This window comes from Colletes latitarsis, chromosome 7 (genome assembly GCF_051014445.1).
Source record: "Colletes latitarsis isolate SP2378_abdomen chromosome 7, iyColLati1, whole genome shotgun sequence".
NCBI classification, from domain to species: domain Eukaryota; kingdom Metazoa; phylum Arthropoda; class Insecta; order Hymenoptera; family Colletidae; genus Colletes; species Colletes latitarsis.
In genome coordinates, this window is record NC_135140.1 from 22,652,829 (window position 1) to 22,679,367 (window position 26,539).

Below are 26,539 nucleotides of genomic sequence, written 5' to 3' on the forward strand. Positions count from 1 at the left end.
ATTTTTTTATTTGCTTGCAAAAAAGTCATCTATCCGGTCCTACTGAGATATAAAAATTATAGGGGTTTTTTGCTACATCTATCCAGATAACCAAAGATTTTCAAATTCAATTTCAAAGGTGCAACACATACCGACACGCTTTACCTGAAAATACATGCATATTTTCGATGGTTATCTGGCTGTTTTGAGATCGTCTTACCTCTGCTCTTTATTCGTAACAATATTTTATACACGTTTTACTTGAGAAGGCATAACTTGTCCATGGAAAAATAACGAAATATCTATGAACAAGTATTTTCCTCGATTCGTATCGAGCATGTATCAAAGGAAATTTCCTTCTAGTATAAAAAGCATTCGATCGTATTCGTAGACGTTGACATTGACGTTCGGTAACAGTGAACATTGCTCGTGCAATGTCCAAGCACATTTGTCTTGATCGAAAAATCTATGTGAAAGACAACAACAAGCTGATATCGCTAGGTCGAAATACTACGTCGATCGCTCGAGGGACGAATTTGGAAAAGATAAACGTAACAGATACACAGCCTTTGAAAAGCGTCAACGTCTACGTCAGTCGATATACATATCTACGCTATAGTATTTGAAATTTCTCGCGAATGCTTTAAATTCTTCGATACGACTCTTTGTATCGATGGTCTCCGTTCGTTTCAGTCTCGCAAAAAGTGCATACAAAATACGTGGAATTACGATTGAAATTCCTATTCGATTACGTATAAAAAAGACACCTGTACATCCGGTTTGCTCGATGTTCGCAGCTAATCGCAATCTTGATTCCATCTTCGTTTGCAAACTATCTCACGAAACGCATTCATCGACGCGAAATTTTCACTTTTACGCGTCGTGTATCAGCATCTTATAATTTGTCCGTTCGAAACGGTTGGAAGATATTTAAAAATAACTAATGATATTAGCTTTTGTCGTATTTTATATTATTGAGCAGCGTCTTCGTTTGAATTTTGCGTTACCTTTAGAGGCTATTGCGATGCAAAATCATAAAAAAATCTTCTAATTAGTCGTCGAACAAAGAAAGCGTGCATCCGTGTTTACTCTTCATCTACGAGTGCAACATTGTGCCGTGTTAATTCTGCTACTCTGTGCATTTAGTCGTTTGTAAAGATCGTTCATAAAAATACTATCATCTTGCTTGAAAAATGTCAGCGATTTCTCGACGCGTTACGTTTAAATGTTTATCAATAACATCGTAGGTACGCGTCGAACAATTTTTCTTATTATCACCGTTCTCTCAGGAAGAAACGTTGTTTCTTTGTTTTCAAAGTATACAGGGTGTTCGGCCACCCCTGGGAAAAATTTTAATAGAGGATTCTAGAGGCGAGAATAAGACGAAAATCAAGAATACAAATATGTCGATGAAGGCTTTGTTAAACAGTTATTAACGTTTAAAGTTCCGACCGTATTGAATTTTTTTCTTGAAAATGCGCAAGATTTCGGGGGTATGTCTATTCACCAAAAATGATTGTAATTGACCCCTGCAACCGAAAATAATTTTCCCAGAACGATTTGAAATTTGTGAATTTAATTGTTGATAACTTTTTAACGAAGCCTCCATCAAGAAATTGGTATTCTTGATTTTCGTCCTATTTTGGCCTCTAGAATCCTCTATTAAAATTTTTCCCAGGGCTGGCCGAACACCCTGTATAGTAGACAAGTGTATGTTCTGAAGTTTGGGTATCGGTAACGAGCAAAAACGTTTAATCGTTTCGCGGTTAGGATTATTTCTGCGCGTACTAGATGCTTTAGATCGGTTTAAACGGGCTTCTTGCTGGCCATCAGTGTTTCTGCCTCGGCCGCGAACGTTACCGTCGCGACGACTCGGTCTTTTTCTCCGTTCGATTATCACGAAAATCGCTTATCGCTTTCAGGGTGGAACAGACTCGACGATCGCCACTTGTCGTTAACACCGCGAACAGACTGCGCGGAGGTCGCAGTCACGAGGCGCGTAATGTAAACGCGTTCTATAGAAAATGTATGTCGCGATCAGGCTCTATCGCAAACTGGGCCACCACCAGCTAAGCCGCCGCTTGGCCCGGCCCGGCCGTCTCGCTTACAGAGATTCAACAAACACGCATGTTTCCGTAATTAATTCGTTTCGTGATACTAATCATTTAACCGTATACTCTCGGCGTTAAAAATATTAAGGAATTCTTGTTAACGTAGACGCTAAACTCTCCAAACGGATGTGGCGTTTTAAAATGAAATCGAAACGAGCCGGGTGGCCGATCGAGCCTGGTCGCGACGCATGCTCGCGAGGTCAGAGGTATCTGCCGTCTCGCGCGTTTTCGACGAGAGTTATACATATAGTCGCGAAAGGAAAGCAAATGTATATTTCAACTAGTGTAGGAAGCGTTTAAACGCATCGATGCCCGCAAATGATCGCGAGTGCAACGAACGCTTCTTGAACGTTTAAATTCGCGAAAGGACGAAATAACATGGCAGTCGATGAAACAAGTAAATATATGTGTATAACAGAGATCCATAGATCCTCGCAATTAGTGGCAGTAATCGTTCCCTTAACCTTCCCTAATGGCCCGTCACGTGCTGACCTCATCCAACGTTCGTTATATCGAGCCGTTTCAACGTTTATTGTAGATCGGTCGCTGGTTTCGATCGATCCAACCGGTATAAATATTCTCTTTATTTGCTCGACGCACGTTCGTTTCGATTTAAACGTAAAGATCGACACGATAGTTTCAAGAGTCAACGTATTCTTTCGGTAATCTTGTATTATCTACCTAACGTATGGATAATCGGAAGACGGAAACATAACTTAGGAAATTTTTAGCAACAATTTTATTTACAAAACAAAACGGAAAAGAAAAGAAAAATAAATGTATAAATAGACGAAGAAGTAATGTAAAGGAAGAAAAAGAAAAGAAAAAAAAGAAAATGAAAGACACAGTAGTTGATCGAGATCGAAACTCGAGATAGAAAAAATTAAGATGGAAAGAAAGGGAATTGAAAATATTATACGTGACAGCACGTGCGAGATGCGTCTTACCCGATCGTTAATTATATGTATAGGCAGAACACCCGAGTATAATGAGGGGTATTCGCAAAGAAAGAAACGGTACACCACCGATCGTGTGCCGTTCTCGATTGTTACGTAGGAACCACCGATCCGAGTAATTCCTAATAGTAAGCCGCGAGAAATCAAGTCAAGTAGCTATTACAACGTCTCGCTATACTCGCTTCGTTCTTTGAATTCGGTCGCGAGCCCATCTTTTGCCTGCCATCGCTGCGAACATGTTCGTTTCGCTCGACTCGGAAAGATCTGATCGTCGATACATCGATACGCAATCGGTACAGTACCCGTGTTAAAATAAATGCAACCTGAAGGGGTCATCCGTGCCCGTGGATTCTTTTACCTTTCCTAATCGGAGAGCAAAGTCTTTGAAGAGAGAAAAGATTTCGCGCTTAAAATCGATCAAGATTAGCAGTTCGAGCATCGGACCGCGAGATATGTTTAATTTCGAAACGTGTACGTCTGAATATGCACGAAGACGGTCGATGGAAAAATGTTTTTACTTTCACGGAAGCATCGAGGGACCGTTGATATGGAAGTTGGAAAAAGTGTCGTCTCGATGGACGATGTTTGTATTAAAAATAGAATTTATATCCGCGTCGGAGGGAGATTCTTCTGTTGGATGGGGTCAGAAAAATATGATATGTAGCGTCGCTTGTTATACTTAAACGATCGAAAATACGGAATAATCGTTGGAGCGTAAATCTTTTCTTTCTCTAGAAATAGGAAGTGCCCGATCTTTCGGAGGAGTTTATTCCGCGCGAAACGAACGTCGCGTATTCGCTGATGAAGGCATGGGGCGAGACGCTTAATGGGGTAAACACGTGTCGGAGTCGCCGCTGCTGGCCATGGAAAAGTTGGCCGAGTCGCGATCGGTTTGTCTGATCTGAGCGGCCACCGAGAGTTTGCCGTTAGTTTGGGGCTGTTGGGGGAAAGTATGATGGCCCGGCAGAGCCCAGGGCTGCGTATGCAGCTGCACCGGTGGGAACCTTTTCACGAAGGGATTGTTGGGGGGTACTGGGTGCAGAAGCCTGACGCCGTTGTGATGGGATGGCAGAGTGGTGTGGGCGGGAACCGTCGCGTGTACGTGCGTCGGATGCGCGACGAAAGTGTGCCTGGGCACGGAGCCACAGCTTCCCGTCGATCCGCTCATGTGATTGCCAGCCATGCTGTGGGAGGCATGGGGCAACGGCATGGTCGAGCAATGTGGATAGGTAACGGCAGGTTGGGTGGGATAGTGCGGCAGGGTGGCGGACGAGGCGTGAACGCGAATGTCGTTGCTTTCCGTGAAGGACGTCATCCTCATGTTGGTGGAACGACCGAACGGCTCTTCGTTGGGATTCAACGGTTCCGTCAGCTTGGTTCTCGAGAGCTTGCGACGTATCACGACGGTCGCTTCGTTCGGGTTTTCCAGGATAACGGCTGGACAGCCGGGACCAGAGCCAGAGCCAGACCCGGAGCTCGAACCGACGATCGCGTCGACGTTCGCGTTACCGGTACCGTTCGCGTTCACGATCAGCGGTACGTGGTTCACGTACTGCGGCGAGGAGAAGGATTGGCTGGTGCTAGGACGACTGGTCGGCGGCGAGAAAGTACCGGAAGTTGCCGTCGGTGGTTGCATGCCCCGTTGAAGAGAACAACTGCGCCATTGTTCGCGCGGTTCTTCGCCGGGCCGCGGTTCCCCGGTCAAATCGTCCACGCTGGTCGCGCGACGCTGGCAGCTACCATTGCTCGCGTTGCTCGCGTTACTGTGCACGCCGCTCGAGGAGGTTTCGCTGTGGCTACTCGTGTTGCTGTGACCCGTCACCGAACCGGCTCCGCTGCTTCCACCCACTGCCTCTAACGGCGGCGAGTTGGAGGAATCCGAGCGGGGCGTCAACTCGTCGTGGGGCATACCCGAGTCCGCTCGGCGCAAGCAGCGCGGCGTTTGTCCTCCGATCGTCTGAAACGAACCGAACACGTCGACGTATCGTCGATATATTAATGGGAACACCACTCTCCTTTCCTATCCTATCGTACGGAGATCCAGAGCAATTACAACGATATATGTATGTATAATGGATATGGCGATAGCGTTCACGTAACGCTCTCGATCTCCCTACGTAGCGCAAACATTTTCATTCGATTCGATTTATACTATACATATACGGACAGTAAACACACCTATTTACGACGATCAAGACTACGAACGGTATCGGTGTTAAGCGAAGGGTGAGCAAACAATGACCCTCGCCGGTCAAAGGAACCGTCCTCATCATCCTATTCGTATTAATCGACGTGTCTCACAGTTTGCTCACCCATGGATTAAACACGGTGAACACGTTAAGACTTTTAGTACCTGGGTGTCAGTGGTTAGTGGCGCCGTGATAACTTCGGTGGTCGGTGCACAAGTTGGAGTCGGAGGTGGCAGTGGAAGTGGCTCCGAGTTGGGATCGGACAGAGGATCGGGGGTTAAGAGGGGCGAGGGGTCACCCTCCGAGGGTTGCAGATCGCGATTCGCACTCGCATAGTAAGTCACTTGGTCGTCGTTCACGCACTCGAGCAGCTGTTGAAATTGTTGCAAATTGTTGACGATTAATCCAAGTTCGCAATGCGACGCGCTTTGCGTTCGGGTAACAGGGATTTTTACGTCTAACGAGAAAAGTAGGAAAAATGAAACGGAAAGAGAGAGAAGAAAGTGGAAAGCGAAAGAAACGTACGTAGGAGATTTGTGCGCGAAGGAAGCGAAGATGGTTGTAGTTTGCGACTTTCCTATCGTTCGATCAACGATTATTTTCACAGTAAGTGTGTACGTGCTAGCCGAGTATACCTCGAAATTCTACAAACATCAACGAATATTGGCAGCTTCAACGTTTCTATAAAAAAAAGAAAGAGAAAAATCTATGGTATTCGAACGTCTGCTACTCCGTGGTTGCAAATTCTGTCGTTCGAATATCAGCTTAAAATTATCGTAGATTGATCTTGCAACGGAGAAAGAAGAATCGATAGGGTAGGACGGCAAAATCGGCGCTCTATGCTAATCTTGTTAATAAAAAATCAAACGTCACGCACGAGCGATTAACACGCGTGTTAGTGTTCGTTACTTGGAAGCGCAGGTACGAAAAGACAAACACATTTTTGTACGTCTTACGTCTCCAAATTTAGGTATACCGTCCCTACGGGATATCAGCCATCTTCCCCACTGTTAAAGCAAAACAGAACTAAATTAAAAGCCGATAAAGAGAATGGGTCCGACACGAATAACTTATCTTGGGGGATTATTCGATATAGCTGCATGCTCCAATTTATAAAACCGATGCACTCGCGCTTTAACCCTTTCGCCGTGCGAGACTACGAGGATGCAAAGTGCGTGCCAAGCGTGTGAAAAGATTCGGTCGCGCTCTTGTCTCTTCTGTCAGTATTCACCGACGCACGATCGAAAGGGTTAAACGAAATACTCGATTTCGATTCGTGACGGAGTCAGCCGATATAAGGATAGAAGGAATCGAGTACCTTGTTCTCCTCGGACGTTGAATCGTCGGCGGGATCCAGAGACGTTATCAACGGTAATTCCCGTAGCGTGGCGTAATCTCCGTCATCCTCAGGCCCGCCCTGGTCACCGGCACCGGGACCGCCACCACCTCGTCTGGCTTTTCCCTTATTACTGAAACACAGACGCGCCAAACGTACGATGCATTGAATGCATTTGTCGGACCGACGTATCCAGCGACTACTAACAAGGGTAAGAGGGATGGTTCCCCAACGTCGATTGTTCGCAAATAATGCGAATCGTTCGATCGAGCCGAACGGCTCGTCGTTGCCGAAGCCAATCAGCGTAGGAAAAGAAAAGCGATATCGATCGAATTAAACAGTTTTAGTACGATCGGTATGTGTGTCTTATCGAGTGGTTAGCGAAACGGAAAATTACACAGGCACGAGCAAGGGAAAGTGGCTAATTACCAGCCGACAACGTCACCCGTCGCAATACGCAACGTTAACTCTTTGCGGTTCGATTCCCGGCAATTTTTCCTACAATTTAACCGCTGCCGGCGCAATTTCAACGACTGCGGCTCTTCGTATTTCCTCCAGAATTGCCATTTTATTCCGAAAGAGAGAAAGAGCGAGAGCGAGAGAGAGAGAGAGAGAGAGAGAGAAAAGGAAGAGAGAGAACCTCAAAGAGTCGACGGAGTTTTATCGACGATACTTTTTTTTACGAAGCACACGTACATATACGTATACACATATGTAGATAAGGAGTAGGATACAACATGGGGGAACAATGAAAAATCTATAAGAGATTATCGACACGCCTGCTACGAGGATAAATATCGAGAGCCGAGAGTAAATACACACCGATCGCAACGATACTAGCACGTAGCGGTGGAAGCGTAGAGTTTCCAAGCGGATCGGAAGGCGAAAGTAAACAATAATCGCACGTACTGCGATTATCGGATCGAAGCGAAAGTGTATGCGTGTGCGTATGGACGACAAACCAGTTCGATCGGCGCGTTTAGGGTAATCGAGTGTGTAGGCAGGAAAGAAAAGCAAAGGGCACGAGCACGGGCACGGGCACGGGCACGGGCACGGGCACAGCGAGATGTACTGAAAGACACCAAGAGGAGGGAGGAGGGTAGTTACCGCGAGCCTGACGTACTAGGCAGGTCGTTAAAGGTGACCTTGGGCTTCAGTTTCTTGTTCAGCCAGCTCTTATCGGTCGTCGGTGCACCATTGGCGTCGCTCGGCGACTGAGTAGGCGACGGCCGTAATTTCGGCCTTAACCAGTAGATCTGTTCGTCGTCGGCCGTCGATTCGCCATCCGCGGCATCGGCGTTTCCTGTACGCGTGTCGATAAATAAACGTACGAAAAATACATCTAGTCTAGGTCCAGCCAACAATTATTAATTTCAGAAATAACGCGGAAGAAACCGAACGGTATAAATACTTCTGGATGGCTGTGAAATCGAGAAATACCTTGCGAGCGTGCTTTCCTTTCGATGGCCGCCTTTTGTATCACGCTCATGATGGCCTTTTTCGGTGAGGCGTCGGAGATGGTGTAAGTTCTACCGTTTCCGACGACCAATAATGGAGCACTGATGCCGTCTTCATCGTCTCTGGTCGACACTAGATCAACGTCGGTCACGAGCTTTACCGATCTCGCCGACCTAACCGTCGCACGACCGATCGTCACTCTCAGTTTAAACGTCCAGCGTTGCTTTATCGTGAGGCAGATCCATAGCAGCAGCCAAAGAAAAAGGTGAAGAACGGTGGCGACGATGCAGGCCAAGATCGCGCCGTCCAAACTGGCCCGATATACCACGCTATAGTCGTAGAGCAACGGTGCGCTGCAGATCGCGATCGCCAAGAAGACGCACAGGGCGGTGCAATGGATAAAGTATATCCAACCGTTCCCTTCGCGATTCTCTTTCGACAAGATCACCCGACGCTCGCGCTCCTGGTTCAGGAATGCCGTGAATCTGTACAGTTACAAACGATTCGTCACGTTCTACGTTCGTTCCGATTACTCTCGCGATCGGAAAATGTTTCTTGATCGAACCACGTTCGATTACGTGTACGAGTATTAGAACAAACGAGGAGTTGCTCGTTCAAACTTACCTGCCGTAAGCGTAAAAGTACATCACCATGCTGGAGCAAAGCACCAGAAGAGAGGAGAGAGCAAACAAAACGAGGGTCACGTGTGGATTCAATAAGAAATACGAATCTCCGAAAATGGTCGATATGGTGCTGGTACTAGATACCGCTCGATACTGTTGCCGTAGAACAGGCAATACTTTCAAGGGACCTACCACCTGAATCTGTAAACATCGTACACGATCGTGTAACGAGCAAATCGTTGTTTAGTCGAGAACGACTCACCTTGTAGAGAACGGACATTCCAACGAAAGCTAACAAGCTTTGAGCAACGTTCAGAACCAACTGGATGCTAAAGATCGTGCCGAGAGCTTTGTTGCACGACCAGAACACTGCAGGATACCTCACGGAGTAGACTCCAAGAGCAACAGCGTAATTCAAGTATTCCAGAGTAATGGGTCCGGCTGCAAAAAAAAATGAACAAATTTTCATATAACGGGATTCTCGCAAAAATTCCAATTTCAGCATTCTTACCGGTTTCGAATTCGAGATCCAGCTGTTCCGGATGATCCAAATCGGCCAAACTATTCATCGTCAACGACATACTCTGCGCCGTTAGATTACCTCCGGTAGCGATTCTAGCCGGTCTAATCGTCGTCGAAGTTCTTCCCAAACTTTTCGTCTTCGATCTGCTCTTGGAATTATTTCTGACGATCGTTTTCGAGGTCGTCCGCTTGGCGGTGATGCCGTATTTGCTCGTAGTACCCTTGAAAATTCTGTTCGACGTAGTCGTCGGTGCGATTGTCGATGTAAAAGCGGTTGGTGCGGTCGATTCTGTAATCGTTACCACCGTCGGTGTTGACGTCGTCGTCGTCGTCATTGATCCCGCGATCGGGGTCGGGGTCGGGGTCGGGATCGTAGTCGTAGATTTGATCGTTGTCGTTGCAATGGTTTTCGCCGATGTTTTACGGATGCCTTGCATCGCGGACGTTGTAGCTTTGCTGGTGGTCGCGATCGAAGCTGCGTTAGAGTTCAAAATTCGCGCGATGGATGGAGGTAGGCCGGTACTCGTAAAACGAAACTGGTTGACAAACTTGTTGACGGTATCTCGAGTGCGCGATTCGACGACGTCATCGACGATATCGGACAATTCTGTTGTCGTAGTCGCGATGATATCGTTGACAGCTTCGCCGATTTCTTCGTCGGGTGTCAAAGTGACGAAAGGTTGAGGAGTTATGATACCGGTTAGAACGCTAACGTTCACGTTCGGATTCAAGAAGCTAGATACGACCAGTCGATCGCGTTGAATCATTATCCAATCCAGGTCCGTGCGCCATATCGCTTCTGTAAAGCAGGAAATTTGCCTTTAGTCGTCGATCAGCCGAAAATCGATCGGTTGAATAAACGATAAGCCGCGATGTTATCCCATCTTCCGCGTTGCAATCGAATTATCGATAATTCGAGGCAAACTATTGCGCGGTGGATCTAACAGACGAATACGATTAACCCGACTAATCTGTATATCGCGTTTGGTTCTACGGTTCCTGAAACGAATAAGGATAGATTATTGTTGCTGTCTATCCGATACGTACGAACCTAGAAATCTACGAATGCACTTGTTTCGTTTAAACTTTGCGGGATAGGACGTAATTACATTTACAGGATTAACCTTTTCCTATCTCGTTTCTTCGTGACCCGCGGTTTCGTACTTTTAATCCGGATTCCGGACGGGGATAGATCGCGCTAGAAGGGAAAGCTGCGGAAGGAAGAAAAAATTCGAAAATCCCTTGGCTTTATGTCGGATTAGCCAGCTTTCCGTCGTGTTCTATCGTTTCCTGCCGATACCGTCCTAATAGAACAATCTTTTCGAATCTCTTTCGTATAATCGCCGCGATTATAAATATTTTATTAAATTTCATCGTCCGAAAGTATATCCGGTCTGTCCGTTGGTGAAGAAAATCTACTAAAAATTTGATTCCAAAGTCGAAAACTTTTCTTCTCTTTTCCTTTTTATTCGTCGCGGAGCGTCTGCTCCGACAAAGATAAATATACCGTCGAGCCGTATGCGAGCAGACCGAGGGAAATTGACCGAGACGGCAAAGTCTCGTTCAAGTTCACGAATGCGAGAGTGGTTGACTGTTGACGGAAACCAACTATCCCCGTTAGCTGGCTCCGACCAAACCTTACCTTGGCGCCACCCATTCTGCTATCCTTCTTTCCAGCCCTCGACTCGACTCGACTCGGTGGCTCGCGACAATGACCTTTGGTGTAGGTAACGCTACTCCGGGTAACGTATTTTCAGAAAAGGGTCACTTGGCATTTTGTGCGTTCCGAGTGGTAATGCGTCGAACCGATATACTCGTAGACGCCTGTACGAGCAGCGCGCAATCACCCACGCTCGGCGACGCCTACGCAAATCGGATTACAACCCATACGGTACGCGATGGCTACGATTACTATTTACGCTTTTCAGGGTAATCGGACCGCTTGACCGGTCGGTCGCTCCTGTTCGACGGTGGTTATTTTCGCACGAGTGAAAATCTACCGCGACGATGAGGTCCGAACTGGATTTGTCCAAGTTAACCACCGCCGTAATTTTATGCAAACTAATTAGGATTTAATTCGATTAAGGCCGTAGTCCGTAGAATCGAGTCGTCGGAGAACGGAGCAGCGCAATCAAGCCTGCGTGCCGCGTTGCAACGCAAACAAAATCAACCGAGGCGTGGCGCAAACGAGAGCATGAACAGCAAAGAAGCATCCAAGTTCGTAAAACCGTACGTACAAGCACCGACAAAATTAAACGAAAAATTTTCGAAAATTTTCTTTCCTCAATCAACAAATTAATAATCTTGATTTTCGTCTTATTTTGGCCTCTAGAATTTCCCCATAAAATTTTTCCCAGGGGTGACCGAACACCTTAGTTGTCAACAGAGACGAATGGCAATCGTGGGACGAAAGAAATAATGTTTAGCAAAGCGGTAAAAAGAATAAATAGTCCGGTACGAGGAACGAATATACGACGGAAAGATGAAACTGAAAGAGTCACACGAGGGGTTCTTTTCTTCTTGCTACTTTCGCCGTCTTTGCGTCAATCTAGAAATGTACTTTTCTCTATCGCTAACCGAATTACAGACGCGCAGCTGCACCCCCTCTATTTAAATGTTCTTATTAAATGCGGTATTCCATGCAATTTCGTCGCAAAAAGAATGCTGGATTTTTCTTACGCGTACACGCGTTATGCCTAATTCGTGATAAATATTACCGTCGCGTAGCAATCGCGAAAGACTCGCTGGGAATAAACGCGATTCGATGGAAGAGAACGGTCGCTGGCTGGTGTTTAGCCAAATTAAGCGCGAATTAATTTAACGAAAGGAACGAGATGGATGGAAATCGGAGCGAGATCTAACTTTGAACTCGGTTGAGCGATTCGAGATGGAAGGATTCCACGAACGGCAAATCCTGCAGCAAACTGTATGCACACACCTGCCCGATCAATACACGAACCAGAACGTAGTCAGGACGAAGTTGCCCTGTTACATCCCGACCGCCCGTTTCTCCATGCGCGAATCGTTCTACTCTGGCTATTATGCGCTTCGAAACAGAAACGATGCCGATTAACTCTAACGTTTCGTGGAAATGTTTTTCCTCTTTGTCCGTAACGCGTGTACGCGATCAAACAACGAACCATTAAACGGATAAAATGTCCATCTTATAGAGAATTTTGCTTCGCCCGTAGATTCGCAGGACGAATAGGCAATCTAGTTGAAAGCGCATCAAACGTCTCTCGTCCGTCTTTCATTCTACGCAGAGTAAAGAAAACCGTCTTCTAATTATTTACGCTTCGACATCGAGATAGTTGCGCCCAAAGAGAGACGAGTACGAAAAGCTTGAAAATTTTCCGCTACTTTGAACTTTCAAGAAATCCACTCGTTAGCGAGTGTTCAACAGGTATAACGAAGCGAACTTTGCGAATGATCTCGACTCGAGCGATCGATTACCGCGACAGGAAAAGAGAAACTAAAATACACGCTGTACTATAATTCGGTACAGGTTGGTCGTTAAGAACGTTGTAACGTTAAAGGTACGAGAGTACACGGTTCTTTGGTTGGCTCTAGAAGACCGAGGACGATGCAAGATGGGTTCTACGATTCCAACCAGATGCAAAGGAAAATATTTACCTTCTATTTCAATATTGCAAACAACTTTACCGGTCGTCTTTTCTTCCGGCCGTGGTACGAATGCCGGAAGACGGTAAACGTTCAGCGAGAGATGTTTCCTCGGTCTCGTTAGGCTGTGAGAATTTCTCAAAGGTGACCCGCTTCGAAAGAAATTACGACAAGGCCATGCGGAAAGTCTCGGAGCTTTTGCGAAGAAATAAACATAATAAATTAAGTCGACACCTCTTAATTAAGGACACGGTTAGTTGAGTTTTCACGGCGTAACGCGATTCTTTGTACGATGATATTTTATTTGAAATTTTTCATTCGTCACTAAATTGTACGAAAATTAATTTGAAATGGCAACTCGATCTTTTACGCGGTTATTATTACACGTTAAATCTTTTACCTCGAAAGAACGTCCAAAACGGTTTTGAAAGCAATTTCGTATCGTGCTCAGGGCACTCGAAACATTCGGACTCACCGACGATACGCATGCATGCACTCTGTATGTACGACCAGTCGTTGACCTACACTACTGACTGGCAGAAAAATACCGAAACGCGAGGACGAATGTTCTCTTCTTTACTTTCTAGTTTTTCTTTTTTAAACTAAAACCACGAGCTACGTAGTTCCACAATCATCGTAAACGATATTAAGATTAAGAAAGTTTCTAGTACAGTGTTATCGCGGTGCACTTTTTTCGCGTTTCACCGAACGAGTTATTTTTCTACAGTTGGACTTTTCAATTTGCATTCGCGTCGATTGTTTCGTTCTTAAGCGAATTAACAATTTCCAAAGTTTAAATCTGCTTTGCATTTGTGGGCTCGCCGGGAGGTGGATACGCGTTTGACGGCCAAAAATGTTCAGAGAGTAAATTAATTAACGGGACGTTTGCTCGACCGCGGGTCATTAAATTTTCTATCCTGCTGCATATTTATAATATTCGCTCGATATCTCAAGGGTGAAGTTTGTCGCGATCAAGTTTAACGCGGTACTCGTTGAAATGTTCATCATCGAACTTTGTTACGGTGCATATTTATGCGTTTCGTGTAGTATTTTTACGAGCGAGACGTGTACGGTAAACGTTGCGAAATTTCGTTTCGATGGTACTTGGAGCAAAGTTAGAGTCGCTAATTCTGCTCGCGAGAATAACTCTTTCGCGTATCGTTTCAGGTTATCGTCGATCATACGGAAAATTCGTAGTCGGTTCCATAGCGCGTTGTCGCGAACCATGCAGAAGTTAGCAAAGGGACACAGATCGTTGGGATAACGGAACATAAGGTATATTAGAGTCGCGGTGCACCGAGTCGGAGAGCATGCTCGTCGTCTAACGCATTTCCACGCCGCGAATCGCATCCGCGGTCGTTGGCAAAACGAAAACGTCAAAAGTTTCGCGTTATCTCGAAAAGTTGCCGCACACGCGAAGCGACGACGGCTGATGCTGCTATAGTAATTTCAAAGTCTCGAGTCGCGTCGTTGGTTGTCCGGTGGAGGATGTTGGGTGTCGAGTGCAAAAGCTTTCGGGCCGAATCGCGTCAGACTCGAGTTCCGTGTAAAACTAACCTACCCTCGGGTTTAACGTTATCGTTCTTTTGTCTCTTCTAAATGTTCCGACGAACATTCATCGACCATAACATAAATTCTCTTTGGAAAATGGTTTCGAAGATGTAAAAGTCTAATTTCGAAATTAAAGGGCTACGACATATTCCGCAATATCGTTTTCTGCAAATTTGCCTCCGACAAGTTCAAGTCGGATTAATACAACTACGATCACTTGTAAATCCATAGTCATGCCATAGGAGAAAAGTAGTCGATCGGTTTGTTACCTTTTGGTAAAAATCCAGCGTGTATAAGCCTAGCCTCCATGAGCAGCGAGGGCAGCAGGAAGCACATGGCCGTGCAAAGGTGTACGAACGCCGCCGTAGGACCTCCGTGTCGCCATAAATTGTTCGCTAGGCCTATGAAGAAATTAAAGAGGTTATCAGAGAGGTCCCCGGATCCAGAGAGAACGTCTCGAACGTATCGCGAAATGAAAATACAACTAAAAAGCGAAATGCGCTCACTGTTGTCGGGATTGTTGGTGAGCAGCGAGGACGGCGGATCGCGAGAGCACGCGCTCAAATGACGACCGAGCTTTATTCCATCGTTGGCCAGATTGCCGAGCTTGAGAAACGCCGCGCCAAGGAGAACCGGGAGTAGAACCACTCCGGTACCGGCTAGCACCAAACAGGCGTACAATTCGACCTTTGGCGGCGGCGCATCCGCGGGCCAAGGTAACGATAAATATGCTGTAAGAGTAATCGTAAAAGTAATCGTTGGCTGAAAAAATCCAAGCTAAACTACTTCTCCGTCCGTCGACTCACCTGCAAACCGTTTGGTGTATCTCAAACCGATGTAAGTTTGGAAAGCAACCGCCAAGATGCCGTACCAAACGGACCACAGGCTGTTCACGTGGCCCCGTATGCACGAGTTCCGTTTCGACGATCTGCGCGATCCCGGCTTTCTCGTTTTGCTGGTCGTGGATACGCCACTCGAGTTTACGCTCGACACTATCGGAAGTGGCTTCAGTGGCTTCTTATATTTCGCTTGGTTTACCTCGTTGTTGTTTTCGTAACCCATCAAGCTTCCAGTCATTGACATCTTGTTCTAGAGAAGCAACGAATCGCGTCGATCCATTAGAACGAACAAGAGATACGAACTCAATCCTGTGGTTCTTTTAAACGAGAGTCATCCTTCTCCGGTTATGGAGCATTTTAACGATTTATATTTTCCGCGCAATTTAATCTCCTGGGAGACTCCCCGTTTTTCTCTCCCTCGCTTGTTTCTGTCTTTCTATCGCGTCGCAGGATGCTCGAGAGCTCTCGGAGCACCGGTTATGCAAAAATATTAATAACCGCGTCTCGTCGTCGTGCTTTCCCTCCGAGCATTATCGATTTTTTCGATCCGAAATGTGTGATTGTGATTTCGTGTCGAGCAACAGTCGGCGAAACTTTGCTTCCTTCGAGGAGAATCATCACGGTGATGAAGGGTTCAGAAAAAGAATAAGTTGATCGTCGATCGACGCGAAAATGGTTAAAAAAACTAGCTCGTTTTCGATTTAGCATACGCGAGCAAATAAACGCGCACCACAACTTTCGAGCAGCCCTTCTAGCGTGCCTCTGGCCCCGAACCCTTTGCCGTCGTTCCGTCCCTTCGCGAAGAACGGGCTTTTGCGCGATTCGTGTTCTCGATAATGTCTAATCACTCGCGAAACTACTCTTCCGGTACTACTCCTTTTCGGTAAATAGTTGTTGCTCGTACACGAGCGCACTTGAAGCGGTACGTCCCGGAAAAGAGTTCCTCTCGAGCTGTTCAAAAGAGTATTTAACTGTATTCGCGAATACCGCATCCGAGCTACGGTGATTAACTCGAGAGCAAAAGTATGTACAGTATACTCGTCGGTGGCTCGCGAGAGTTTTCGAGTAGTCTTTGCTCGATTAACGGTTCTCTCTCTCTCTCTCTCCCATTTAAATATATTAATTAACACTCGAACGAAGCAACATTTCGCGAATCGCAGACTAAATTTCCCCGTAAAAAGAACCTTTGCGAGTTTTGGTTCGAGTAAGCAAAGAAAGAGTAAAATTTCAGGGCCGAAATTGTCAAGTTAAACGTAGTAATCAGTCAATAATATTACTACGAATAATTGTCATTCGCTCGTTCGTTATGAGCAAATAATTCTTTACCAGATTTTTTCGTTCGTCTCCGGTCCTCTAAAGTTTCGAGCAGGCTTGTTCAGAACAATCGATTCGATGTTCTGACATGTTTGGCGGTGACAGCGCCTGCAACAGAAAGCGCAAACGATTCAACGGGCGAGGGAAAGAACGCGAAAGAAAATAGAAATCGTCGACATTCCCCGCAATACAGACAGCAATGCGCGTAATCGATCTGGACGTCTTTTTTTATTGCTCCTGTATCCTTTCTTTGCCGTGGAAACGCGTAAACGTGCGACACGCAAGTTACGTCTGCTTTCCAGTGAACGTACCGCGTAACTGATCAAACGCCCGGACACCGTACCGTCGACATCCTCGATTGCGCAACGTTTACGAGCTCGGTTTGCTTTTCGTGGTAACTTGTAAACGAGAGTATCGCGTGTTACGTAACGATTTTAATAACGTTCCTCGGGTAAACATAGAAACGAAAAATATTCGCCCCCAATTCCGCCGTTTGGCTCAGATATTCAACACTAGCTACGAGATATTTAGCAATAAATTAGAACGCCGCCTTTCTTTTCGTAATATCAACTTAGGGAAGCGACGAAAATTCTCCTTTTCTGGTAAAAGCCGCGCCTAACTCGCGGCGTGTCAATACCGTCCGTGCGCGCATACAATTCAAGAGTAATACGAACCAGTGATTATGAAATATGTCCGAGTAAAAAATTCAAGCTATCGTTCGTTCCGCGTAACGTCGATCTACGTTCTAATAACCTGAAATTAAAAATAAATGATTTTCAATATATCTAGGTAATTTGGTAACTTTTTCTATCACGCCGTGATAGAAATTTTCTATTCCTCGATAGGGGATATATCGTTAAGACTCGAGTATCGAGAATAATGGCTCGGAGAACACTTTGCTCGTAAGTGGAGTAATTTAGAAATGGAATGGACGGGAAAAGTCGCTCGCGGCAAAGGAACATCCATTGTTCGCGTAAAACGCATGCTGTGTTGTTAGTTGCCGCGTCCAGCTCGATGCGTTTCCTGTCGTACAGACGATAACGATGAAAACGATCGAGGAGCGATTGCGGCTGAGGACAATCAGAGGCGCGAGTCTGTCGCACAAAAGGCTCGGAACAGAAGAGGGCTAGCGTACCGTGATAATTCTAGTGCCCTTACGACCTCGGTCCCTCGGTTCCTCGGTTCCTCTTTCAAAGTCCTTCAGAACCCCTCTAGGTACCTTCGGGTTAACCGTTGCCTCTTTGGCAACAGACACTATGCACGACTCTGCCGGCACTACTCGCTGACTTTGGCGATAAACTTTCGGACGCGATATGCGAATACCAGAGATTCGGCCATCTCGCTTTACCATTCCTCCGTACAGCAGCAAACCGCCACAGATCGAAGCTCCCAATTATCCTAAACTGGCGAACGTTGGTGTACATTGTTCGATCTACTTCGAGCGATTAGTCTATTGAAATTTTTCAGTCGTTGCCCGTTTCTGCGACGACACTCCTTGAAACGTTAATTTTGTCGCGTCTACGTCTACGGGTCTGTGTTAGTTCCGTTACCGATAAAGCACCAGAGGAGATGGCTAGCGAATTTCTCTGTTAATTAAAAATCCTGGGCATCCTGCTGCCGACGCAAAGATAATGGTGCGCAACCCTCGTCGTCTCGTTAAGAAATGCCGGCACCGACGTTAATTATCTCGGAAATGCCCTCGCAAGGGTTGTGCAAACATCATTACGAAGCAACGATATGCCTTCCGTATCTAAGGAAAAAGGATTTTTACCGTTATTGCGTAGACTGCGAGATAGATAGATGCAAAAGCCACCTTTCGCGAACTCCAAGGGGGAAAGAATTGTATTTGCGCGCAATACACGACAGTCACGCGACGTGGATGTGAATCGCGACGGAGAAATTGCAGTTAATCGATGGAAATATTGCGTGTGAAGCTCTCCTTGTCGCCAAAATCCAGCAACGCGACCGTAGCGTCGCGTCGTCGCTAAATATAAAGAACGATCCTATTTGGTTGGTTTTGTGCTTTTCACGATGCTCGATGGATACGTTAACTTTGAAAACCGATCGATTACGTTCACGTTGCTGCTAACAAAGCGACGGTATATGTATATGTATATACCTCGGTCGATGTTGCGGCGCGTGCAAGGATACGAGAACGAAGAAAATGGAACTCCGAAATTACGGACCAACGAGGAAAACCAGCTACGACAGCGTCTACAAACTGAAATAAATTGCTTCTCTCCTATCAAAATTTTATGCATACATTCGTGTAATAACCCTCTTATTACAACACATTAGGCAACAAGTCTTGACGAGTTTCCGGCATTCTCTTCTCAAACCTTGATTTACCCGAATATTGTCAACCTATGCAAATAGATAAAAGCATTCTAGAAGCAGAAAAAATTACACCACGACAATGTCGCGAGTTGAAATTTGTTTGCAACGTAGGAAAATCATATCGGGAGATTTCGAAGGATATTGAAATTTCTAGAACGGCTTGTTGTCAAGCTATGCGACACACACATTGCACGACACGGAACGTCGGATTTCGTTTCCTGGAAAATGAGATCTCGAGAAACGAACGCTAGAATTGATCGCAAGATAAATCGCGTATATGACGCGACGCACGTGAGTCGTGACCGAATAACCTAATTTCGGCGTAGTATTTTCAACAATTTACTACACACTGTTTACTGTTGTCGCGCGCGAGAGATCAATGAACTCGCGAGCGCAACGACGAAACGTAAACAAACCCTATCTCCGAAACAAGCCACCGCATCGACGCGAAACTAAAATAGTTATGTATATCCGGAACTAGTGAAGCTATCGACTCGTACGAACGCTCGTTTTAAAGGACATTTCATCCTTTATCCGATGAAAATTAAAACATTTCGACAAAGTTTAAGTATGGAAATTTAGAGTAAAAGTATCGAATACTTTTGTACAGATTTTTAAAATACATGCTTTAAGAAAAAATATGCGACATAAAAGAGAAAGATATCTTACGAATAAACATCAAAACACAACTTTGTATAGATATAATGGAAAAATTAAAAGTACGTTGCCGCGTAAAAGAGGAAAAGAAATATTGGTCGTTTGACCGGTCATAGTAGGAATGGGTATACACAAAGTGTCGCTAGGTTTCGGAAATTTACGATCGGATGACTCTCAAGAAACAGGATAAAATCTGTCAGGAAACGATAGTAGTTTCGATCCGTTTTACTAGTGAAAAACGTAACGGGTTGTTCCGGTTGGTTGATGGCCGGCAGGTTTTTTCATTCGAGAGAAAAAGAGTCGATACGCATTTGAATGCAACCGATAACTGCCGGAGTATCGAGTCAGCTGGGATCAAAGACGAGGCGATAGCTCGAGTTCTTCAACTTCCAGCGACAACGAGAACCAAGCAGAAGAGAAAAACGAAAGGTTGTAAAAACGTTTTGGGGCGCGAGTTACCGTTCCAAGAGTCGTTAAAGTTTTCGCGACGGTGAAAAGCATGCTCGAGCACCGACTGTTTTCGTAGTTCTTATCCTTCGGTGTCTCAACTTGATTATTCTCTCAGTTTTCCCTCGAACGAGCATTTCAAGAGAGATCTCCCGACGGAACGGGCCCGGTCAACTTCACTTTACTAGCTATGCCACGAGAATTTTTAACCGTCATTTCCCAGGAACTTTACCAGTTAAAAGAACGGGCCGCTCGACGACTCTTAGTCGCGGCCAGGCGCGTCATAAAATATGGATTTTTCATCAAACCATCGAAAAATATTTATGCGAAAATATTTACATTCGAACGGCCTACGAGTAGAAATAGCGAAAGTGTTAGGATTCGTTTGCGCAGCTCGGTGAATTGTTTGCAAAGAAAGGCAAGGAAGTATACATATAGACAGGCGAGCGGGAGGGAGCCAATCTCGCGTGAGTCATCTCCGGCATTGAACGAGCGCGTTCTTCTCGCAACAAAGACGGAGGGATGTAATTTCACGAGGGTGGTCCTGCGAGTGACACTCTATACGGTCGCTGTAAATGCCAAGAGTGCATCCTCGGAGAAATTGCGTTTGTCAAATGACGAGAAAGACATCCTAACACCGGTCGAATCGCATTAAACCGATAAGCCGAGAGAGAGAGGGAGAGAACGGTTTTTGTTCCGTGGGCAAAGCAATCCTCGAGGGAATCGCACAGAGACCGCCGAGTTGGACGACACCCGACCGACTCGACATCCATACTCCCTGATACAAGAAACAAAACGAAACGAGATATCATTCTCTATCGAACAAAGATGTCTCTCAGTCTTTGAGACGCGTCTCCTTACCAAGAAATAAGATATCTTTTGTCGATCCATGTTACCTTGTTGCTCCGAAGGGAACCGTTGTTCGATCGAATATGCGTGCCGGTCCGTTCAAAAGGAGTTAATCCTAGAATCGCGTGGGGGGCGAGGAAAGTGGTTTAGGGACGCGCGCGTTTCGATCAAGTAACCGCGTATGTACAAAGTTGAGGTGCGGCCGTCTGCCTAATCGTCGGAGCATCGATCTGTTCCATTAGACTGCTGCACCAGCCGAGCCTCGAGAAAGCGGTTTACCACGACAAAGGAAAAATAATCAAATAGAATAAAAACGACCACCGAGCGGTGCTACTTTCCAAGATAAAAGCCAGCTAACCTACAAACAATCTCGCAGCGGAGGAGTCATTAGCAGAAGATTCTTCGCGTCTCTCTTCTTTTCTTCGTCTCTTAACCATAGTCCTTTCTTAATCGGTTGTAAAATCTCGATATTATTCCGTACCGTCGGGCTCGACGTCCGATCGCACGAATCGTTCCTTTAATTATTACGGCTAAATTAACTTTTCCTGCGCTCGTTTTCTCAACGTTGCTGCTCCACTACGTGTGCTGGAACAAATACCTTTTTTCGAACGCACGCCGCAGCACGATTATTTTTAAACAATTATATACTTAATTACACATCTTTTTATTAATCTGCCATCCGATTTCGAACATTACAGGCTTAGACAGGACGATGCATCGTCCGATTTCAGCCGAGAAACCAGGTCTTCGACAAACGAGTATTTAATGGACCGTGGAGGACTCGCTGTTTTACGTGCTCGTTCCCTAGATCGAAATATCATGGATTTTTGTTTCTAGGACCGCTTGAAAACATTTGTTTATCCAATATCTATTTCCATGAAACAACGGTACCGTTTTTATATAAAGGATATACATACCCGGTGTACTAGATAAACATCGGTTACAGGACACGATTACCGTCTGTATCACGCATCTCGTCGACAAATCGATCCCGCGACGCTTGTTGGTTCTCGCGTGCACGTAACGCGTTCTCGTTTACGCTATTTCTCCGCGACATTGACCTCTGGGAAATCCAATAATTGCATTTGCTGTATGCATTCGCACGGTCGTCGCTTTGTTTACAGGCCAAGACCTGTTGGTTTTATATTTTAATGCTTTCTTGGTGGTATCGAGGAGACTTTGGGTATTTGGAGATTGCGAGATTTCGGTATGGATTGAAAACGATTAGGGTCAGTCGTCCAAGGGTTAAAGAACCGGGGTTTAGATGCGCCTTCGAGAAGCACGTAATTTCGAAAAGCTTTCGATCCAACTTGAACTGCGAATGGTTAAACCGTTGTTGGACTGTAACGTTGATATCGTGTGTAGTTTAGCACCGAGCAGTGGTAGCGTCGGAATGTAGAGACGAGCCAGCAACGGAAACGGTCGCAACAAGGATTGCTGCTCCCTTTCCACGATCTCGCTGCTGTCGAGAATCTTGAATGTCTCGAGAGGGAATTGGCTGCGCGTGCAGGCTCTGTAAAGCGCGTGACACGCGTGACAAACGTCCTGGAATTAAATGCCGGATTTTCCAGTCATCTTCCTGGATCCAGAGCATGTCGGGAGTTATACAAACGATGCTTCGTGAAAACGAACTCGTCGCGAATCCCAGGAAAAGGAAACTGCTAATGCTTTTGACACTGGGTTCATAACGACAAAATTAAAGAACCTCGCCTCTGTTTCTGATTCTGATTCTAATTCTGGTCTTTGGCTATTCAACGGCGACGATTGCGGTCTACTTTGGCTCCCGATTCGGGGTCACGGTAAACTTTTCCTTTTATCCGTGGCTTGGCAAAGCCGGTTCTTTGGCTTCTTCGACGACAGGAGCTGGTTTTTCAAGATGATTACTTGGACGGAATTTCTTATCTAGCCAGATATTGCTCGGTCTTAGGCCGCGAAAGGATTCAAAAGAAGGAAACGGTACCGTGGAGACCTTACAACCGACTGCATACTGACCCGAACGAAAGAACACGAAACCTGCTCCTTCGCGTTTGACATCGTGCCGAAAGAAACGAAACGAAACGAACAGAGTCAAAGAGTCTATTTTTAAAGGGCACAGCCATTTCTGATGCCACGATGATAATCCCGCGGCGGGTGCTCTATATCGCCTTCGAGATATTCCAGGTAGCTGAAATTCAGATTCCGTCTCATCGATATTACGATATTCTTTCTATAGCCGAGGTGATATTCTCGAACGGAAATAATAAAAGTTTATCATTGGAATTTAATAGAAAATACCGTACACTTTCGACAAACTCTTTAAATAAAGTATATCCAGAGGAATCTTCCTCGATAAGGTCTCCTCGTTGTAGCAATTACAGAGCAACAAACGGGTATTTCGCCCAAGGATTTGTCATCCCTCCGTACGTGCCATCGGTCAGCAACAGACTTTCTTTTCCGGCGTCGACTATCTACCCCATGAGTCAGCTTGTCGCCATGGCTACACGGAACGTCCCTCGTTGTCCGCTAAAGGATTTTCAACATTTTGGCTGGAAATACTTGGTTGCTCTTCGATGTACTCATTTTCAATTCTTTAGCCACACGACTTTTGCAAGAATGATCTGGTATCGATTACGAACGAAGAAGGGCTAGCAACGTCGGAAGAAAGTTACAACTCGGAAAACGTGGACATGGATTAGAATATCAAGACCATCCATCTTGACTGCGGCTGGTGTTCCGCGCGTTAAAATATATTACCTTACAAGATGTTCTTCTCGCTACCGTAAAAATAAATTCGTATAAAACCCCGTCGTGGGATTCCCCTAATCGCAAGAAAATCGATTTCTATCGAGGGCAACGCGACAACGCAACATCTATTTCTATTCAGTCGCCTTTAAGAACGAATTTCAATTCTTTGACCAGGTTCGCTGAATTTATTTGGCCGCTTTACGACGAATAATCGCTGCCTCGGTCGCGATAGGCGAGCAAACCGCTGTCGGTGGGAAAAGAAAGGCCGTTTTCAAGTTGGTGGCTCGAGTGGACGGATTTCTTTTCGAGAATATGAAAGGCTTAAAAGTCGTCGCGCGCATGAAAACGTTTTTAGAAAAAGCTTTTCGTCCTGTCGGAGAGTCGTCGAACGAACAGTCGCTCGCGACGAAAGCGTGGGTTGCGTTCGAGAAAAGCTAATTGTTGGTATTGCGAAGACTAAAAACTTCTCTTTGATATTCTCGAACGATGCGATATCGACGAGACGACGAGAGATGTCCTAGCCAACATTCTAAGCGAGAAAGTACCGGACGAGAGTATAAATAACGGTGAAATATTAGCAACGAATTAGATAACCGTGTATGGCGCTACGTTTTCTGAATAATTTATCGCGGCGCGGGCGGCGTGGCGCCCTTTTCCAACGCTCCGCTATAAGGAAAATCCCCTCGAATGAGAAAAATCGAAGACGCATTATGGACCGATGGACCGTTCGCCGCGCTCTAGGAACTCGTGGAGACGAATGGCAGGCCGTGAATGTAATGGAAAATCGAACGGTTCCGGCGTTGCGAGGAACCATCTGGCTCGCGTGGAAGGGTCCTGGACGCATTCTCCTCGAGGGAAAAGAAACTGCCAGGAGGGCCGAATAAAACTGATTCTGATGAAATTACAAGTTCGTCTTGGCTATTTCGGGTCCGTCGGTCGAAAGTCTCCCGCGATTCTCCGAGAACAAAGCAGCTCTCGTCGACCATCGCCGTCGAGTACGGCCACCCGCGTTTCCCGTCGATCGATTTCTCCGACGTGTTTGTCAAAAGTCGTCGCACGAAACGAACGAGATCCTGAAAAGAGAAAATACTGTCGCAAAGAACAAGACTCGTTAAATTTGGTTGTGCTGAAAATGCAATTTTTAAGAACGCTTCGAGCGTCGAAAAGGACTAAAGAAACGCGAAACGTGACTAGTAACCTTCGTTACCAGGCTACTGTTCGACATCCTACCCTCGTCCACGGAAACGACGAGCGTCGAAAAGAAACGGCGAAGACGTTTCCCGTCTAGAGAAAATACGACATTCACTTTTCTTCCGACCGAATTAGATCCCCGACAAGGTTTTTTCTTCTCGCGACATTTAGTTTACGAACTTTTCGTTCGCAATGTACTCTTAGTACACGATCGTTGCGCAATATTTTCTCCTGGTACAAAGATACACGGTACAAGACAAATTGTTTGATTTTGTCGATGGTTTCAAGCTACGAATATAACAAGTTTCAATCGTCCCCGCTTAGTTTTATCACTTTTATCGTTAGTATAGATACATACGTGTATGGACTTACCGAACGGAGAACAGCCTCCTCCGCCGCCGCCGTTGGAACACGTTTTCGATGTCGCGAAAATCTGAAACGAAAAAGCAAAGTTCTCGTTACGCTCGAAGGGAGAGCAGACATATTTCGAACGTATTCGAAGCACTTAAACCGGCATAGAGTTATCTCTCGCGTCGTTCAAAGGGCATAATTTTGCAACCGATTCGCCAAAGTCAACTTGCAGTTTAAGTCCCGTCGGAATTTTGCCGTTCGGAGTTGACCGTTGGCGAAAAGGTCATCAAACTGGAACGTAACGTAGCAACTTGAACGAACAGGATTGCGATCTCGTTGTTTCTCGACGATTTGCAGATTGTCCAACCTGGAAGAGGCATTCGCGTCGGAACGTACAGCCTTTATCATCCTCTCGTTCGTTTTTCCTTCGTTCTCGCCGTAAGAAGCTCTCGCAGCTTTCCTCGCAACGAGAGGCGAACAAGAGGAACTCTTTGTTTCGTCTGTAATATTTTCGTATGATATTTTACGCAGCGTATAAGATGCTCGAAAAGGCGCAAAGTGCCTTCCGTTCGTTCGTTCGTTCCTTCCTTCCTTCCTTCTTCGCGACGTAGATGATGATAATACCACTCGCCCTAGCTCGGCTTCTTCCACTTGACGCGTTCCCTTTGCAACGACTTTTCCATACTCCTCGTATATGCTCTGTGTATGGAAATATATCGTTCGATTTGGATTTCGTTCGCGCGAAACGTCACTGTCGCAAACTCGGTACGGTAATTTCTTCCGGATTGTTGACTCGAACCGAATCTCTGCGCAAAATAATATCACTGCACGGCGAAATTACACAATGGTTTCGTAGAAACAATCATGGCAAATCGAATTAAATGGGTTCGAATCGCTAGCCGGAAGAGGCCTCGAGGAAAATATATAATATTTCGCGACGTAAAAATATTGATTCCCGAAAGGAATTGGAACTCGATGAAACTGCATTTCATTTATTTTCATCGTTTGCATCGACTGTTGATTATTTTCACTGTCTGTTTCTCATTCTCCACTCGAATGTAAACATAGCTGAGCGAGCTTCGCTCGAGGCAAAATGCGATCGATCATATTTCGTACACCACTCTCTGGTTGTGTTCCGAGTCGACGACACATCGAAAGAAAGGCGCTCGTCGCGACGAGAAATCCAAGAGTTTTCGCATTACGACCGTTTATTGGTAATTATTGTCTCTGTTCGAGTCAGGTTTCGTGACCCGGTATGACGTTAATTTATCGATCTCGCCGCGTCTCGTGGTGCAAATACCGGAGAACATTAATTAACCGACGAAGCGGCTACATCGATCGTCAAAGTTCCTTCCCGTCGAGGTCGAACTTTGCGTTGCATCTCGAACGTTGGTGCAGTAAGTTGCAAGGTAAACCGCACGATGCGGTGGCTTGCTCGTAACGCCAGTAACGAAACAACCGATTGTTTCTATCGCTCTATAAAT

The 26,539-nt window shown here is 45.8% G+C and overlaps 1 protein-coding gene across 5 annotated transcripts in view; it reads right to left on the reverse strand.

Annotated features, from left to right (window-relative positions):
* Window positions 1-1,305: 1,305 nt before the first annotated feature.
* The window catches only part of Tinc (transmembrane protein tincar), a 61,996-nt gene continuing 36,762 nt past the window's right edge, over window positions 1,306-26,539 (reverse strand). For 2 of the 5 annotated variants that reach the window (XM_076769242.1, XM_076769241.1), the window contains 14 exons: window positions 25,077-25,137; window positions 16,512-16,607; window positions 15,153-15,435; window positions 14,853-15,077; window positions 14,616-14,747; window positions 9,164-9,973; window positions 8,915-9,093; window positions 8,654-8,853; window positions 8,012-8,514; window positions 7,679-7,874; window positions 6,554-6,704; window positions 6,192-6,242; window positions 5,400-5,606; window positions 1,306-5,003 (listed from right to left, as the gene is read on the reverse strand). In XM_076769242.1, the coding sequence (XP_076625357.1) occupies window positions 3,870-5,003; window positions 5,400-5,606; window positions 6,192-6,242; window positions 6,554-6,704; window positions 7,679-7,874; window positions 8,012-8,514; window positions 8,654-8,853; window positions 8,915-9,093; window positions 9,164-9,973; window positions 14,616-14,747; window positions 14,853-15,077; window positions 15,153-15,429 (4,065 nt within the window). In that variant the 5' untranslated portion in view covers window positions 15,430-15,435; window positions 16,512-16,607; window positions 25,077-25,137 and the 3' untranslated portion in view covers window positions 1,306-3,869. The remainder of the gene's footprint in view (window positions 5,004-5,399; window positions 5,607-6,191; window positions 6,243-6,553; window positions 6,705-7,678; window positions 7,875-8,011; window positions 8,515-8,653; window positions 8,854-8,914; window positions 9,094-9,163; window positions 9,974-14,615; window positions 14,748-14,852; window positions 15,078-15,152; window positions 15,436-16,511; window positions 16,608-25,076; window positions 25,138-26,539) is intronic. The other 3 variants (XM_076769244.1, XM_076769245.1, XM_076769246.1) reach the window with 3 other exon arrangements.